Source organism: Amblyraja radiata, chromosome 2 (assembly GCF_010909765.2).
Source record: "Amblyraja radiata isolate CabotCenter1 chromosome 2, sAmbRad1.1.pri, whole genome shotgun sequence".
NCBI lineage: Eukaryota > Metazoa > Chordata > Chondrichthyes > Rajiformes > Rajidae > Amblyraja > Amblyraja radiata.
The window spans coordinates 95,498,566-95,513,391 of NC_045957.1; the positions used below are offsets into that span (position 1 = coordinate 95,498,566).

Below are 14,826 nucleotides of genomic sequence, written 5' to 3' on the forward strand. Positions count from 1 at the left end.
GGGCAGAATGGCCTACTCCTGCACCTACAGTGCATTGAAAAAGTATTCAGACCCCTTCACTTTTTCCACATTTTGTCACATTACAGCCTTATTCTAAAATTGATTACATTCATTTTTTTTATCATCAATCTATGCAAAACACCTCATAATATAAATGCGAAAACAGGTGTTTAGTCATTTTTGCAAAATAATTAAAAATAAATAACTGAAATATCACATTTACGTAAGTATTCAGACCCTTTGCTGTGACTTTCAAAATTGAGCTTCGGTGCATCGTGTTTCCATTGATTATCCTTGAGATGTTTCTCCAACTTGATTGGAGTCCACGTGGCAAATTAAATTGATTGTACATGATTTGGAAAGGCACACACCTGTCTGTATAAGGTCCCACAGTTGACAGTGCATGTCAGAGCAAAAACCAAGCCATGAAGACGAAGGAATTGTCTGTAGACCTCCGATACAGGATTGTGTTGAGACACGGATCTGGGGAAGGGTATAAAACATTTTTTGCAGCATTGCAGGTCCCGAAGAGCACAGTGGCCTCCGTCATTCTTAAATAGAACTTTGAAACCACCAGGACTCTTCATAGAGCTGGTCGCCTGGCCAAATTGAGCAATCGGGGGAGAAGGGCCTTGGTCAGGGAGGTGACCAAGAACCCGATGGTCACTCTGACAGAGCTCGAGAGTTCCACTGTGGAAATGGGAGAAACTTCCAGTAGGACAACTATATCAGCAGCACTCCACCAATCAGGCCTTTATTGTAGAGTGGCCAGACAGAAGCCACTCCTCAGTTAAAGGCACATGACAGCCCGCTTGGAGTTTGCCAAAAGGCACCTAAACAAGATTCCCAGGCCTGATGAAACCAAGATTGAACTCTTTGGCCTGAATGCCAAGTGTCACGTCTGGAGGAAACCAGGCACCGCTCAACACCTGGCCAATACCATACCCACGGTGAAACATGGTGGTGGCAGCATCATGCTGTGGGAATGTTTTTCAGCGGCAGGAACTGGGAGACTAGTCAGGATTGAGGGAAAGATGAACGGAGCAAAGTACAGAGAGATCCTTGATGAAAACCTGCTCCAGAGCGTTCAGGACCTCAGACTGGGGCGGAGGTTGACGTCCAAGACAACGCAAGAGTGGCTTTGAGACAAGTCTGTGAATGTCCGTGAGTGGCCCAGCCAGAGCCCGGACTTGAACCCGATCGAATATCTCTGGAGGGATCTGAAAATAGCTGTGTATCAACACTCCCCATCCAACCTGACAGAGCTTGAGAGAATCTGCAGAGAAGAATGGGAGAAATTACCCAAATACAGGTGTGCCAAACTTGTAGCGTCATACCCAAGAAGACTTGAGGTTGTAATCACTGCCAAAGGTGCCTCAATAAAGTACTGAGTAAAGGGTCTGAATACTTATGTAAATGTGATATTTCAGTTATTTATTTTTAATTATTTTGCAAACATTTCTAAACATCTGTTTTCCGCTTTTTTATTGTGGGCTATTGTGTGTAGATTGCTGATAAAAAAATGAATTTAATCCATTTTAGAATAAGGTTGTAACATAACAAAATGTGAAAAAAGTGAAGGGGTCTGAATACTTTCTGAATGCACTGTATGTTTCTATGTTTCTATGTTAATTCATCCCTGCAGTGTAGCAACCAGAACTGCACAGAATACTCTAAATGTGGATTATCTAAAGTGTTATACAGCAGCAACATGAATCCTGACTTTTATACTCGACTGATGAACGCAAGTATATCATATGCCTTTTTTCTTATCACCTTATCTATTTGTACAACCTCTTTCAGAGAGCTATGGACAAGTAACCCATGATCCCTTTGTATATCAATGCTGTATAGGGTCTTTCCATTTGCTATATACTTTCCTTTTCCATTTGGCCTCTCTGAATTCAACACCTCCACCTGCCATTTCCCCACCCTTACCTACAATCGATCTTTCCCTCCCTGTATCCTTTCACAACCTGCCTCACTATCCCCAAATTCACAAATTTTCAGGTCATCTCCAAATTTACTAATCACACCACCCATATTTGCATTTAAGTAGATGGTAATGAAAAGAAACGCTAGGGGACTAACACTCTCTGTGAAAATGGAGCACCAATTTGCATTTTTCCAGTAAGAAAATATGAATATTTAAAAAAAAAATGTAATTCACAAAAATGCATATATGCTTTCAACAATAGCATTTTATAAAAGCTGGACTAAATTTTGCATGAGACCATTGTTAAGTAATGTGTCATCGATGCAATGTAGATAAAACACAATATTTAGTGCTGAAAAGACAAGCTTACATAAATTTATGACCAAATGTAGAATGAAGCTGTTATCACAAAACCTCTCAACTGCTGAGCATAGAACACAATATGTAATAAATAGATTGGGAGGAGGATGCCCTTACTGATGTGATTTGATGCAATACAGTAAAAAAGCCGTATGTTGTTTTTTGGGGACTTCAGACAATGGTAAGAAAGAGGACAGATTCTATTTTTGTTTCTCTCTTTTAGATGTAAACTTGTCAACGCAGTGCTGTAAGATTAATGCAAACCATCATTTAATGGAATTTATATGCATAAACTATGAGGCAAGCACAATACGGTAAGGAACTTACAGGAGTTGAAGGGTTTTTCACACTGATGCTTGGAGTCGTTGCTCGAAGTGCTCCACTCGCTCCATGGTAATATTTGAAGCAGATTTTTGTTTCAGCTGTAAAATAGATTTAGATCAAATTAAAGTTTGAATCTGTGGAATGTCACAATTTCCTGTTCGACAGCTAATGACCAAGCTACAGCAATATTTTGATTTCAACACAGTTTCTCACCAGTGCTCTCAATAATACAACTGCAATCTCTTTTTAATTCATGTTATTTCCACACATAGAATAGTTGCACATATTGGTCGCCTAACTGAGACTCATTCATGTGGACATCACTCGTGTGTGCACTCCAGTGTCGAGTTTCACTGGAATAATCAAGTATAGACATCATGGCCATGCACAATGTTAATATTGTACAAGATTCAGACTAAGTGCAGCACCATCAAGGATGATGAGATAGCAATTAGACACATTTGAATAGAATTTGAATAGAATTTATTTGCCACACAACCAGGGTCGGTGGAATTTGGGTTGTCAGCAGCGGTACAATAATAAAGAACACACAACCACAATAAAAATGTAACACAAACATCCACCACAGCATTCATCACTGTGGTGGAAGGCACAGAACTTGGCCAGTCCTCCTCCATTTTCCCCCGTGGTCGGGACCTCCACCCTCCGCAGCCGTTGCTGCGGGCGTCCAGATGGTAAGGGACAAAGTCAAAGTCAAGGTAAGTCCATAGACCCTTATTTCCTTTCTCTAAACTGCAAGGAGTTTGTTTTCATTTCAAAGAAGCAGTGCAAGCTCATCACAAGACAATGTGGTTATTCAAAATTCACAAAGGAAAAACAGAATTAATGTGTGGATATTTTTGTTTAAATCAATCACTTCTTTTGATTCCAAAGCAACTCAAACATTTTTAAATGTACGGGTACGATCATTACATGGAACTCATTAGTTTTGTATCATGTATATTAGAACTATATTCAGAGAAAGCTCAAATATACCAGCACTGCAACATGTTTACATCATACATGAGCTCACTCTAGAGCTCACAGCTTAATCCTGAGCTAAGCAGGTTGGCAGAAAATAAATAATAATTATACTAAAAGGCTTTTTTGAACAGGCAAACAAAGATCCACCTAGACGTGTTCCCCCCATCCCCCATTGGCCCTGCCCAATACATCTTGGTGAAATAGGTCACAATTCTTGGAAATTGGCTGACCTGGATAGAGTCCTTGAAGGGCTCTGAAATCGTGCGTCAATCAACTGGCCACAGTCTTTGCTAACATTTTCAACCTGTCACCTCCACAGCCTTCCGTAGGCTTCAAGAAAACTTCCTTCACTCCAATCCCAAGAAAAAAAGAAAGTAACTTGGCTCAATAACTACTGCCCATTAGCTAAAGCATCAACTGCACCAATTTCACTGCACCAATTGGTGTATGAGACAATAAATGTCCTTTGTCCTTTGACCATCATAAGTGCTTTGAAGGACGTAATGGTCCACATTTGTGCCAGTCTCCCACACAATCTAAAGCCCTTGCAATGGGGTCTAGGTCGATGGATGACATCATCCCTTGCACTACATTCAATCCTGGATCACCATAACAATTAGAACACCTATGTCGGGATACTGAGCCTTTGACAACATGGAATAAGCTCATCACTAAACTTATGAAACTTGGCTTTGGAGCCTCTATCTGCAACTGGGCTCTGGATTTCTTGACCAGCAGACCCCAGTTGGTTTGAATTGGTCATAACATTCCCTCTACCATGACCCTCAACACTGGTGCCGCTCAGGGTTATGTGCTCTGTCCCATGCTCTTCTCCTTGTAAATGCATGACTGTGTGGTCAAGTACAACATCACTCAATCTTTAAGTTCGTTGATGACCAGATCTACAATAATGATCAAATGAAGTACAGGAAAGAGATTGATAACTTTGTATCATGGTGCCAGGGTATTAACCCAGCTGTTAAAATGTCAGCTAGACTGAAGAGATGGTTGTTGACCTAAGGAAGCTAATGGGAGTGAACTCAACTCTATCCTCATTAATGGAGCTGCTGTGGAGATGGTTGACAGCTTTAAGTTCCCAGCCATCCATATCACCAATAACCTAATCTGGTCCCTTCACACTGATATGAGGATCAAGGCACACATCAGGTATTTACTTGGTATCTGAGAAGATTCAGCATTTTTATATCTATCTTTGGTTTAAACTAGCATCGGCAGTTCCTTCCTACACAGTCTTGCACCATTCTGCTGCTTTGCACGCGTTGATAAATTGAATGATGTATTTATCATTGTTGTGAGCTTCATGTGAAAAAGGAATTCCACGCAATTTCATTACACTCTGGTGCATATAACAATAAACTAATTTATTCTAATCAAAATCCTATGGAGAATACAACTTTATTCTATGGGGTTTGTGACAGAAAGAGGACATGCCGCTATAATAAATGCAGCAGGATTTACGAGGGAGAAAGTTAATGAGTTCCCAGAAAAGAAAGCATAAACAGAAAAAATGGTACAAGGATATGGTCTCTCCTGACATTCATGAAAATGATGACCTAAATATTTGTTTCTTAATACTTCTGATGTAACATGTAACAACTCAGGATTAAAGACTCAATGATGCATTTCCATATTTACCGGGTTTCAATCCCCTCATCCCCAGAGTGTGTATCTCAATCCCTTAAATCCTGGTGTGCTTTACTCAACCCCCTTCACTACAATTGTGTGTGTGCAGAGAAAATCAATTCTATTATGTATGGATCACTGTTGCAATCAAGATTAAACCGACTTACAGGTTTGTAATGTATAAGAAAATCATTCTATTTCAACAGCATATAATAAAATATGTTTTTCTGTGTTTTTGCAGCTATTATCTCAGACAGGACCACTTTTATACTTTTAAAATAACATATAGCTGTTTTTAACGAAATATATTCTCAAAGCATATTTCTTCAAACTGATAAACTGATAAAAGATAGTTTGCATTTACTTAATGTTTGCCATTCCCATTCTTCCTGAACATTTCACAAAACATAGAATATAGAACAGTACAGCAGAGGAATGGGCCCTTCAGCCCACAATGTTTGTACCAAATATGAAGACCTGCTTAAACTGAACTCATCTGCCTATATATGTTCATATCCATCTATTTCCTCCACTTCCATGCACCTATCTAAAAGCCTCTTAAATGGCACTATCATATTTGCCACCACTACCAGGCAATACGTTCCAAGTTGCACCACTCTCTGTGAAAAAGACTTGTCTGCTCATCCCCATTAAACTTCTCCCCTCACACCTTATAGCTATGCCCTCTAGTGGTAGATATTTCCACACTGGTAAAAAGGATCTGACTGTCTACCCTATCTATGCCTCTCATAATTTTACATACTTCTATCAACTCTCCCCTCAACCTCCGATATTCCACAGAAAACAATTCAAGTCTATGCAATGTCTTCCGGTTGCCGAAAACCCCTAATCCAGGCAATATTCTGGTAAACCTCCAGTGCATCCTGTCCAAATCCTCCATGTCTTTCATGTAATGGGGCGACCAGAACTGCACATAATATTCCAAATGCAGCCTAACCAATGTCCTGTAGAGCTCAATCATGTCTTCCTGACATATTCAATGCCCCAGGCAATGAAGGCAATGCATACCATACACTTTCTTTACACCCTATCTACTTGTGCTGCTATCTTTAGTGAGCTATGTACTCTGAGTCCAAGATCCCTCTGCACATCAATGCTGATAAGGGTCTTGCCATTAACTGTATACTCTCTCCTTACATTCAAACTCCCAAGTACAACACCTCGCATTTGCACAGGTTAAACCCCATTGCCATTTCCCCATCCATTTCTGCAACTGATATATATCTCACTATATCTTCTGATTGCATTCCTCACTGTCTGCAACTCCTCCAATTTTGGTGTTGTCAGCAAACCTACTCACCAACCCATCTACATTTACGTCTATGTCAGTTTTATATATATATACTAGACCGTTGGGTCCCTGTCACACTGGAAGAGGCTTGGTCCCCCAATGCAATCTGTTCCCCAATGCAATATTGCACCACTAACCCGTAGCCCCCATGGGAGGTGTAGTCCCCCAACTCAACCCGTTGTAGAATGTAAGATTCTAGCACTCCCCTGCCTCCACCAGCATTGGACTTAAAAAAAATTGCAATTGCACTTCCCCATTGCAATACCAATTCACCCTCCTCCTCCTGTCCTGCCAGGAGCTGGAGTAAGTGTTGTATGATGACAACATTGTTGCAAATGTCGGGTGGAGGACTGTGATATCCCATTCAGGTGAAAAGTTTGTGGAAACACAGAGTGTTCCTGTATTGCAACTTTGTATCAAAGTTTGTTGGAAACTGGCAGGAAGGATTTTAACAGCAAAAATCTTGTTAAAGTTGGCTTTTTTAAACCTTGAAATATCAATAACGTGAAACGTAACATCAAATGTGAAGAAAATTGATCCGAGCGACCACGGGAAAAAGCTGAGTAAGATTCTATAAAACATTTTGCGTTATTGTGTACCATTTTAGCATAGTTCCTGAGATCACAGACAGACAAACAAGTCGAGACTTTTAATAGTATATAGATGTATACATGTATAATGTCATATAAAGTATGCAATTTGACTGTAATGTAATTTGTATGCAATTTGAATTGTTGAGCTTCTGCTGTCGGAATAACTTAAGTCACACACCGTGATTAAGATCCAAAGACTTTATTAACGTTACAGCATAGGTAACCATCTTCGCACGTTACTCTAAAAGTGAGAGAGAAAGGGCAGGAAGGCTTTCTGTTAAACTAGTGGGCGTAGCTACAAAGTATGACTCATAACATGAGTCACTGATCTATATCCTCCCTCTTAAAGAATTAAATGTCATTACAAAACCATTGACTAAATAAGGCATGGATAGCAATTGATAATAAGCTGGAGGAAAGTCAAACATAGCCCGGGTACTTCACGGTGGGCTTGCAAACATGACCAGCACGTGTGCGATAAAGCCCATCTCCATTTTTCCCCACCGGGGACAGAGCCGGTGACTTCACAGGTGACGGAGACTGAACCAGCATTCCCGGTGATGAAACAGGGGACTGTGGCGCAGGCGGAGGGGAGTCACCACTGGCAAAGCAGTTGTTGCAGAAGTGGGTTGTTGTGCTGTTGTAGGCGGATTAATGCCGCTGGACACGGACGGAAGTACACTTGTACGGTCTGGATAATACGGAGGTGGAGATGGCTCATTCACAGGCAGGATATGTTGTCTGTTACACCTGTAAGTGCCGACATCGGCACTGACCAGATATGAGCGTGGCTCAGAAGCAATTCCAGAAATTACACCGATATGGTCATGGCCTTTGTCAGTCTGCAAACGAACCACCTGCCCCTTGGTTAATGGTGGCAGTGGCCTACTTTTTTTGTCATACCACTGTTTTTGAATGTCACGCGTTTGTTGTAACCTGGACTGGATTTCCAATGGTGGAACCACCTGTGGGATCAATGCCTAATCCGCCACAGGCACCGTGGCTCGGATCTGCCTCGACGATAAACGTTGAGCAGGTGAACCCAAAATGGGATCGCGGGAGATATTGCGTAAGTTGAGTAGATCCAGGAACACGTCGGAATTAGCTCTGTACGAACATTCCATGAGCTGTTTGGCACTCTTTACAGACCGCTCAGCTAGTCCATTCGACTGTGGATATTCAGGGCTGCTGGTGATGTGGCGAAATCCCCAGTGTGCAGTAAACTCATTGAAGCGTTGGCTGGTAAATTGACTGCCGTTATCAGATAACAGTATGCATGGAGCTCCGTAGTCTGCAAAATGGCGAGCAAGCTTTGAAACTACTCTGCGAGAAGTTAGGCTACTTAGAAAGTCAATGTCAAACCATCCAGAATACGAATCGACAAGTACCAGGTGCTGCTTGCCATGTCACTCAAATATGTCAGTTGCCACTGTGGACCACAGGAGGGCAGGAGCCGGATGTGAAAGAAATGGTTGCTTTTGTTGATGAGGTGCCAAGCTGTTACACACTGCACAGGATGCCACATTCTTGGTGATGTATTCGGCCATACCAGGCGAGTAAAACATGTTTCTTGCCAGTGGGACGGTGGCTTCAGCGCCTGGGTACCCTGCGTAGACAGCGTTAAAATACTTGCTGTGCAGCGAAGCAGGGACCACGGCCTTGTGTCCTTTTGCAATAATGCCTTCCTGCAGCACTAGCTCATCGCGGACGGCAAAGAAAGGCCGGACTGGCAGTGGAACGTTGTAGTGTATGTTTGGCCAGCCGCGCTTAATGACGGTGGCAAGCGACCATGAAGTACTGTCGGCAGCAGTGTGGGCAACCCAGTCCTCCACACAGGATGAGGGAATAAAAGACATAGACATTACGATAAAGTCATCATCCGGCGAGGACGTACCCTCACAGGTCTTCTGGGGTGCACCCGAGAGAGTGTCAGCCAGGTGCATATGCTTACTACGTTTGTAGGTTAGAACTATGTCATATTTTTGAAGCTGCAGCAGCATCCTCTGTAGGTGCCCTGGAGAGGCATGAATCGGTTTGTTAAAGATGCTGATCAAAGGTTGGTGGTCAGTTTCAATCATGACCGTTTGTCCAAAGATGTTCCGACAAGAAACAGACCCACCCACCTCCATGGTTACCGGTGGAATTTTCTGCCCCCGGTTACTGGGGGGTAAGGACATGTTCGCCCGTGCCCCTCTTGGAGTGCGCCAGCTGCGCATATTTGTGAATGGCCGGCTTGGTCCTTGACCTGACCCGGTTTCAGCGAACCATTTGTAGGGGTGCTGCCGCCGAAGCGAGGTTCTGTTGGTCGTCGGTGCTTTGATGAGTCCGACCGTTCTTGCCTCGTCGTCCAGCTCCTTGACTCTTTTTGCGAGGTCTTCACCGAACAGCAGATTTGGTGGCTGGATATTGCTGGGTTTGCACAGAGCCGCGAACTTAGGGTTGATAGCAAGGCGGATGGCACTCTTCCTCAGACAATTTATCTCAAAGTGTGCATTGCACATGAGGGCCAGGGCATCCAGCTGCACATCAGACAGGTGCCCACCATCCACCGACCTGACGAACGCTGTTATGCCCAAGGCGAGCAGCTTCAGTACCCTCTGAAGCCTCATTTCCTGAGCTCTGATGCCTACGCCCATATGACCCCAGATGGTGTAGTTCACAGCCGGCACTTTGAGCAGGACACAGTTAGCAGGGGTCTCATATTTTTTGGCCGTTTCATCTATAGTATGCTCTTGAAACTGGTGTGAAGCCAGGTAGCTTATACTTGTGGCCAACTCTTCACCCAGCGGCTGTCCTGACTCTGTTGGGATGGCAAATCTTGCTGCCAGGACTGGTACCTCTGGCTCGTGCCCTTCATCCCTTGGGGTATGCTCCACGGCTATACCCACAGACTCGGCGTCAAAATAAAACTGACCCTGCATGCTCTCCTCCTCCGAGAGGGAGGCATTAAGCAGCCCTCATACAGGTGCCGCTGGCGCGGGCCCCCGAGGAGAACCGTGCTGACACAACTCCTCCTGTTGGAGTGTATCTTGGTGGAGTATCCTCTCCATTAGGAGCTCCATCCTGGACAAACGTTCAAAGACGTTATCCATTATGCAGGGGAACACTTCTGGCCCGACTCATCCGAGTCTACGGGCCATGCAGACTTTTTAGTGGCTTTCCGCAACAATGGTGCAGCCACGGTGCTCTCAGACACCAATTCTGCAGTCGCTGGTCGTACCGCTAGCGACTCGGTAGGTGAGATAGGCGGCCGCCCACTACCCGCACTCCCGCGGTCTTCCATAGCTACTCTCCCGGCGGCTCGCCTTGACTTCACCCTCGACGCTTTCTCCATACTCGAACTTGCTCCTGAAACAAGAATTACCAAGCGCAGAAAACGACCTCCGACTAAGTTTTACACTTACCTGAGGGTTTTTAAAACTTACCGCTGGAGGAGCGATGCGCCTCCCAGCCGGTCGCTGCGCCATGCGTCAGACGTACGTGACTCCGAAGTAAAATAATAGGTTTGATCAAGTTTCAACATCAGGTTAGCCATAGGTATATAATTTCTGCATGAGAGCCTCAGGCTTGTTGCAACACTAAATCATATTTTGTTCCAATGAAACTTCTTTCATGCAACGTTAGGCCATGGAACTCTCCTGTCTAATTATATGTTCAATCCCATCAAATTGGCAGCAATTAAATCATTAAGAAGTTCTGATATAGATCTTCAAACTGCAAATCTGAAACCTTGACTGCTCTCTCTTTGCAATCCTTCCAGAATTTTTGTTTTGTTTCAGATTTCATCCTCTGCAGTTTTATTTATTTTCCAGACACAAAAGCACTTCTCCAATGTGCAGCATACAAATGCTTTGCACAGGTTCTAGTGTCAACATACCATACTCTAGCCTTTTGAAAACAAATTATACTGATACAAGGGCTTGTAAATATATCAACAAAATAATAGTTTTAAACGCATAAGAATGGCTATATAAGTGCCCATGTCAAACCCTGCTGATTCTGCCATTGAAGTGCAGGAGTTCCTATTATATAAAGAGGCTTTAGTTTAGTCCTCTGCCCCTTCTCCCCCTCTTCATCCCCCCCTCTTCTCCCTGTACCCCACCTGGATACACATACATTTCTCCCCTCCCTTTCCACATATATTCCTTCACAATTTTCACTTCTTTAATCTTTAGTCTTTTCATTTTTGTCTTTTCAATAGGACTTTTCACTCCTGATGTTGACTTCCTCTTAATGCAGCTGGTGCTAAGAATAATGTGTTTTACATGCTGACTCACCAGCAGTCCTAAAAGGGATTGCCGATAACCAAAAAATGTTTGGAATAGCTGGAATGTGTACCGAGGATTATTCCACTGCAGTGTGTTGTTCAGCAGAATGTGCATTGCTGCACTGCACAACTTGAACACTCTAATGCCCTGTAATATTCTATTTTCATCCTTGCATCTAGGATTCTATGGATCATAGAACAGTCAGTGGGTGGTGAATCTGTGGACTTCATTGCCACCGAAGACTGTGGAGGTCATCAATGGACATTTTTAAGGCAGAGATAACCTGGCTCTCAACACCAGCAAAACCAAGGAACTGATTGTGGACTTTGGATGGGGTAGGATAGGGACCCACAATCCCGTTTATATCAATGGGACGATGGTAGAAAGGGTCAAGAGCTTCAAATTCCTGGGCGTGCATATTTCCGAAGATCTTTCCCGGTCCCAGCACACTGGTCCAATTTATAAAGAAAGCACATCAGCGCCTCTACTTCCTGAGAAGATTACGGAGAGTTGGTATGTCAAAGAGGACTCTCTCGAACTTCTACAGGTGCACAGTAGAGAGCATGCTGACTGGTTGCATCGTGACTTGGTTTGGCAACTTGAGCGTCCAGGAACAGAAAAGAATGCAGGAAGTTGTGACCACTGCCTAGTCCATCATCGGCTCTGACCTCTTCACAATCGAAGGGATCAATCGCAGTCGCTGCCTCAAAAAGGCTGCCAGCATCATCAAGAACCGACACCATCCTGGCCACACACTCATCTCTCCGCTGCCATCAGGTAGAAGGTACAGGAGCCTGAAATCTGGTACATCCAGGTTCAGGAATAGCTGCTTCCCCACAGCCATCAGGCTATTAAACTCACCATCAAACAAACTCTGAACTACAGTGGCTTGCAAAAGTATTCATACCCCTTGAACTTTTCCACATTTTGTCACGTTACAACCACAAACGTAAATGTATTTTATTGGGATTTTATGTGATAGACCAACACAAAGTGGAGCATAATTGTGAAGTGGAAGGAAAATGATACATGGTTTTCAAATTTTTTTACAAATAAAAAACTGAAAAGTGTGGCGTGCAAAAGTATTCAGCCCCCTTTACTCTGATACCCCTAAATAAAATCCAGTGCAACCAATTGCCTTCAGAAGTCACCTAATTAGTAAATAGAGTCCACTTGTGTGTAATCTAATCTCAGTATAAATACAGCTGTTCTGTGAAGGCCTCAGCGGTTTGTTAGAGAACATTAGTGAACAAACAGCATCATGAAGCCCAAGGAACACACCAGACAGGTCAGGGATAAAGTTGTGGAGAAGTTTAAAGCAGGGTTAGGTTATAAAAAAATATCCCAAGCTTTGAACATGTCACTGAGCACTGTTCAATCCATCATCCGAAAATGGAAAGAGTATGGCACAACTGCAAACCTACCAAGACATGGCCGTCCTCCGTCCAAACCTACCAAGACATGGCCGTCCACCTAAACTGACAGGCCGGGCAAGGCATTGATCAGAGAAGCAGCCAAGAGGCCCATGGTAACTCTGGAGGAGCTGCAGAGATCCACAGCTCAGGTGGGAGAATCTGTCCACAGGACAACTATTAGTCGTGCACTCCACAAATCGGGCCTTTATGGAAGAGTGGCAAGAAGAAAGCCATTGTTGAAAAAAAGCCATAAGAAGTCCCGTTTGCAGTTTGCCACAAGCCATGTGGGGGACACAGCAAACATGTGGAGGAAGGTGCTCTGGTCAGATGAGACCAAAATTGAAGTTTTTGGCCTAAAGGCAAAACGCTATGTGTGGCGGAAAACTAACACTGCACATCATCCTGAACACACTGTGAAACATGGTGGTGGCAGCATCATGCTGTGGGGATGCTTTTCTTCAGCAGGGACAGGGAAGCTGGTCAGAGTTGATGGGAAGATGGATGGAGCCAAATACAGGGCAATCTTGGAAGAAAACCTGTTAGAGTCTGCAAAAGACTTGAGACGGGCGGAGATTCACCTTCCAGCAGGACAACGGCCCTAAACATACAGCCAGAGCTACAATGGAATGGTTTAGATCAAAGCATATTCATGTGTTAGAATGGCCCAGTCAAAGTCCAGACCTAAATCCAATTGAGAATCTCTGGCAAGACTTGAAAATTGCTGTTCACAGACGCTCTCCATCCAATCTGACTGAACTTGAGCTATTTTGCAAAGAAGAATGGGCAAAAATTTCAGTCTCTAGATATGCAAAGCTGGTAGAGACATACCCCAAAAGACTTGCAGCTGTAATTGCAGCGAAAGGTGGTTCTACAAAGTATTGACTCAGGGGGGCTGAATACTTTTGCACGCCACACTTTTCAGTTTTTTATTTGTAAAAAAATTTGAAAACCATGTATCATTTTCCTTCCACTTCACAATTATGCGCCACTTTGTGTTGGTCTATCACATAAAATCCCAATAAAATACATTTACGTTTGTGGTTGTAACGTGACAAAATGTGGAAAAGTTCAAAGGGTATGAAAACTTTTGCAAGCCACTGTATAACAGCCTATTGCACTGTATCTGTTTATTTATGTGTATATATATGGTCTATGCTATATAGACACACTGAAGTGTTCTGTATTTATGCTTACAATACCCTGTTGTGCTGCAGCAAGCAAGGATTTCATTGTCCTGTCTGGGACATATGACAATAAACTTTCTTGACTTGACTTGATAGATTCTTGATTAGTACCGGTTATGGGGAGATGGCAGGAGAATGGGGTTCAGAGAGAAAAATAAATATATTGAATGGTGGAGTAGACTTGCTGGGCTGAATGGCCCAATTCTGCTCCTATCACTTATGAACAGCATAACACAAGACAGGATGCTATGCTTTGGCACGTAATCAGGGGATATGGCGAGAAGGTAGGAACGGGGTACTGATTATGAATGATCACCCATGATTATATAGAATGGTGTTGCTGGCTCGAAGGGCCGAATTGTCTATTGTCTGATGTCTGTGTCGTACATGATGGTAAATTAAACTAATCTTCTCTGCCTGCAGGTGATCCATATTCCCTGCATATCCAAGTGGCTACCCAAAAGTCTCTTAGATGCCACTATAGTATCTGTTTCCACTACCACCCCTGGTAGTGCATTCCGAATACCCCCACCATTCTCCGTATAAACAATTTGCTGCAAACATCTCCTGTGAACTTTGCCCCTCTCACATTCCTTCTAGTCCTTGATATTTCCACCCTGGGAAAAACGTTCAGACTGTCTACATTGACTATCTTTCTCACAATGTTATATACTTCTATCAGGTCTCCCCTCAACCTCCGATGTTCCAGAGAAAACAAACCAAGTTTGCCCAACCTTTCCTTATAAATAATACCCACTAATCCAGACAGCATTCTGGTAAACTTCATCTGCACTCGCTCCAAATAC

General features: G+C 43.3%; 1 protein-coding gene across 4 annotated transcripts in view; it reads right to left on the reverse strand.

Annotated features, from left to right (window-relative positions):
- hecw1 (HECT, C2 and WW domain containing E3 ubiquitin protein ligase 1) overlaps positions 1 to 14,826 on the reverse strand; it is a 462,878-nt gene that overhangs the window by 226,305 nt on the left and 221,747 nt on the right. For all 4 annotated transcript variants that reach the window (XM_033050689.1, XM_033050680.1, XM_033050663.1 and 1 more), the window contains one exon: positions 2,624 to 2,718. In XM_033050689.1, the coding sequence (XP_032906580.1) occupies positions 2,624 to 2,718 (95 nt within the window). The remainder of the gene's footprint in view (positions 1 to 2,623; positions 2,719 to 14,826) is intronic.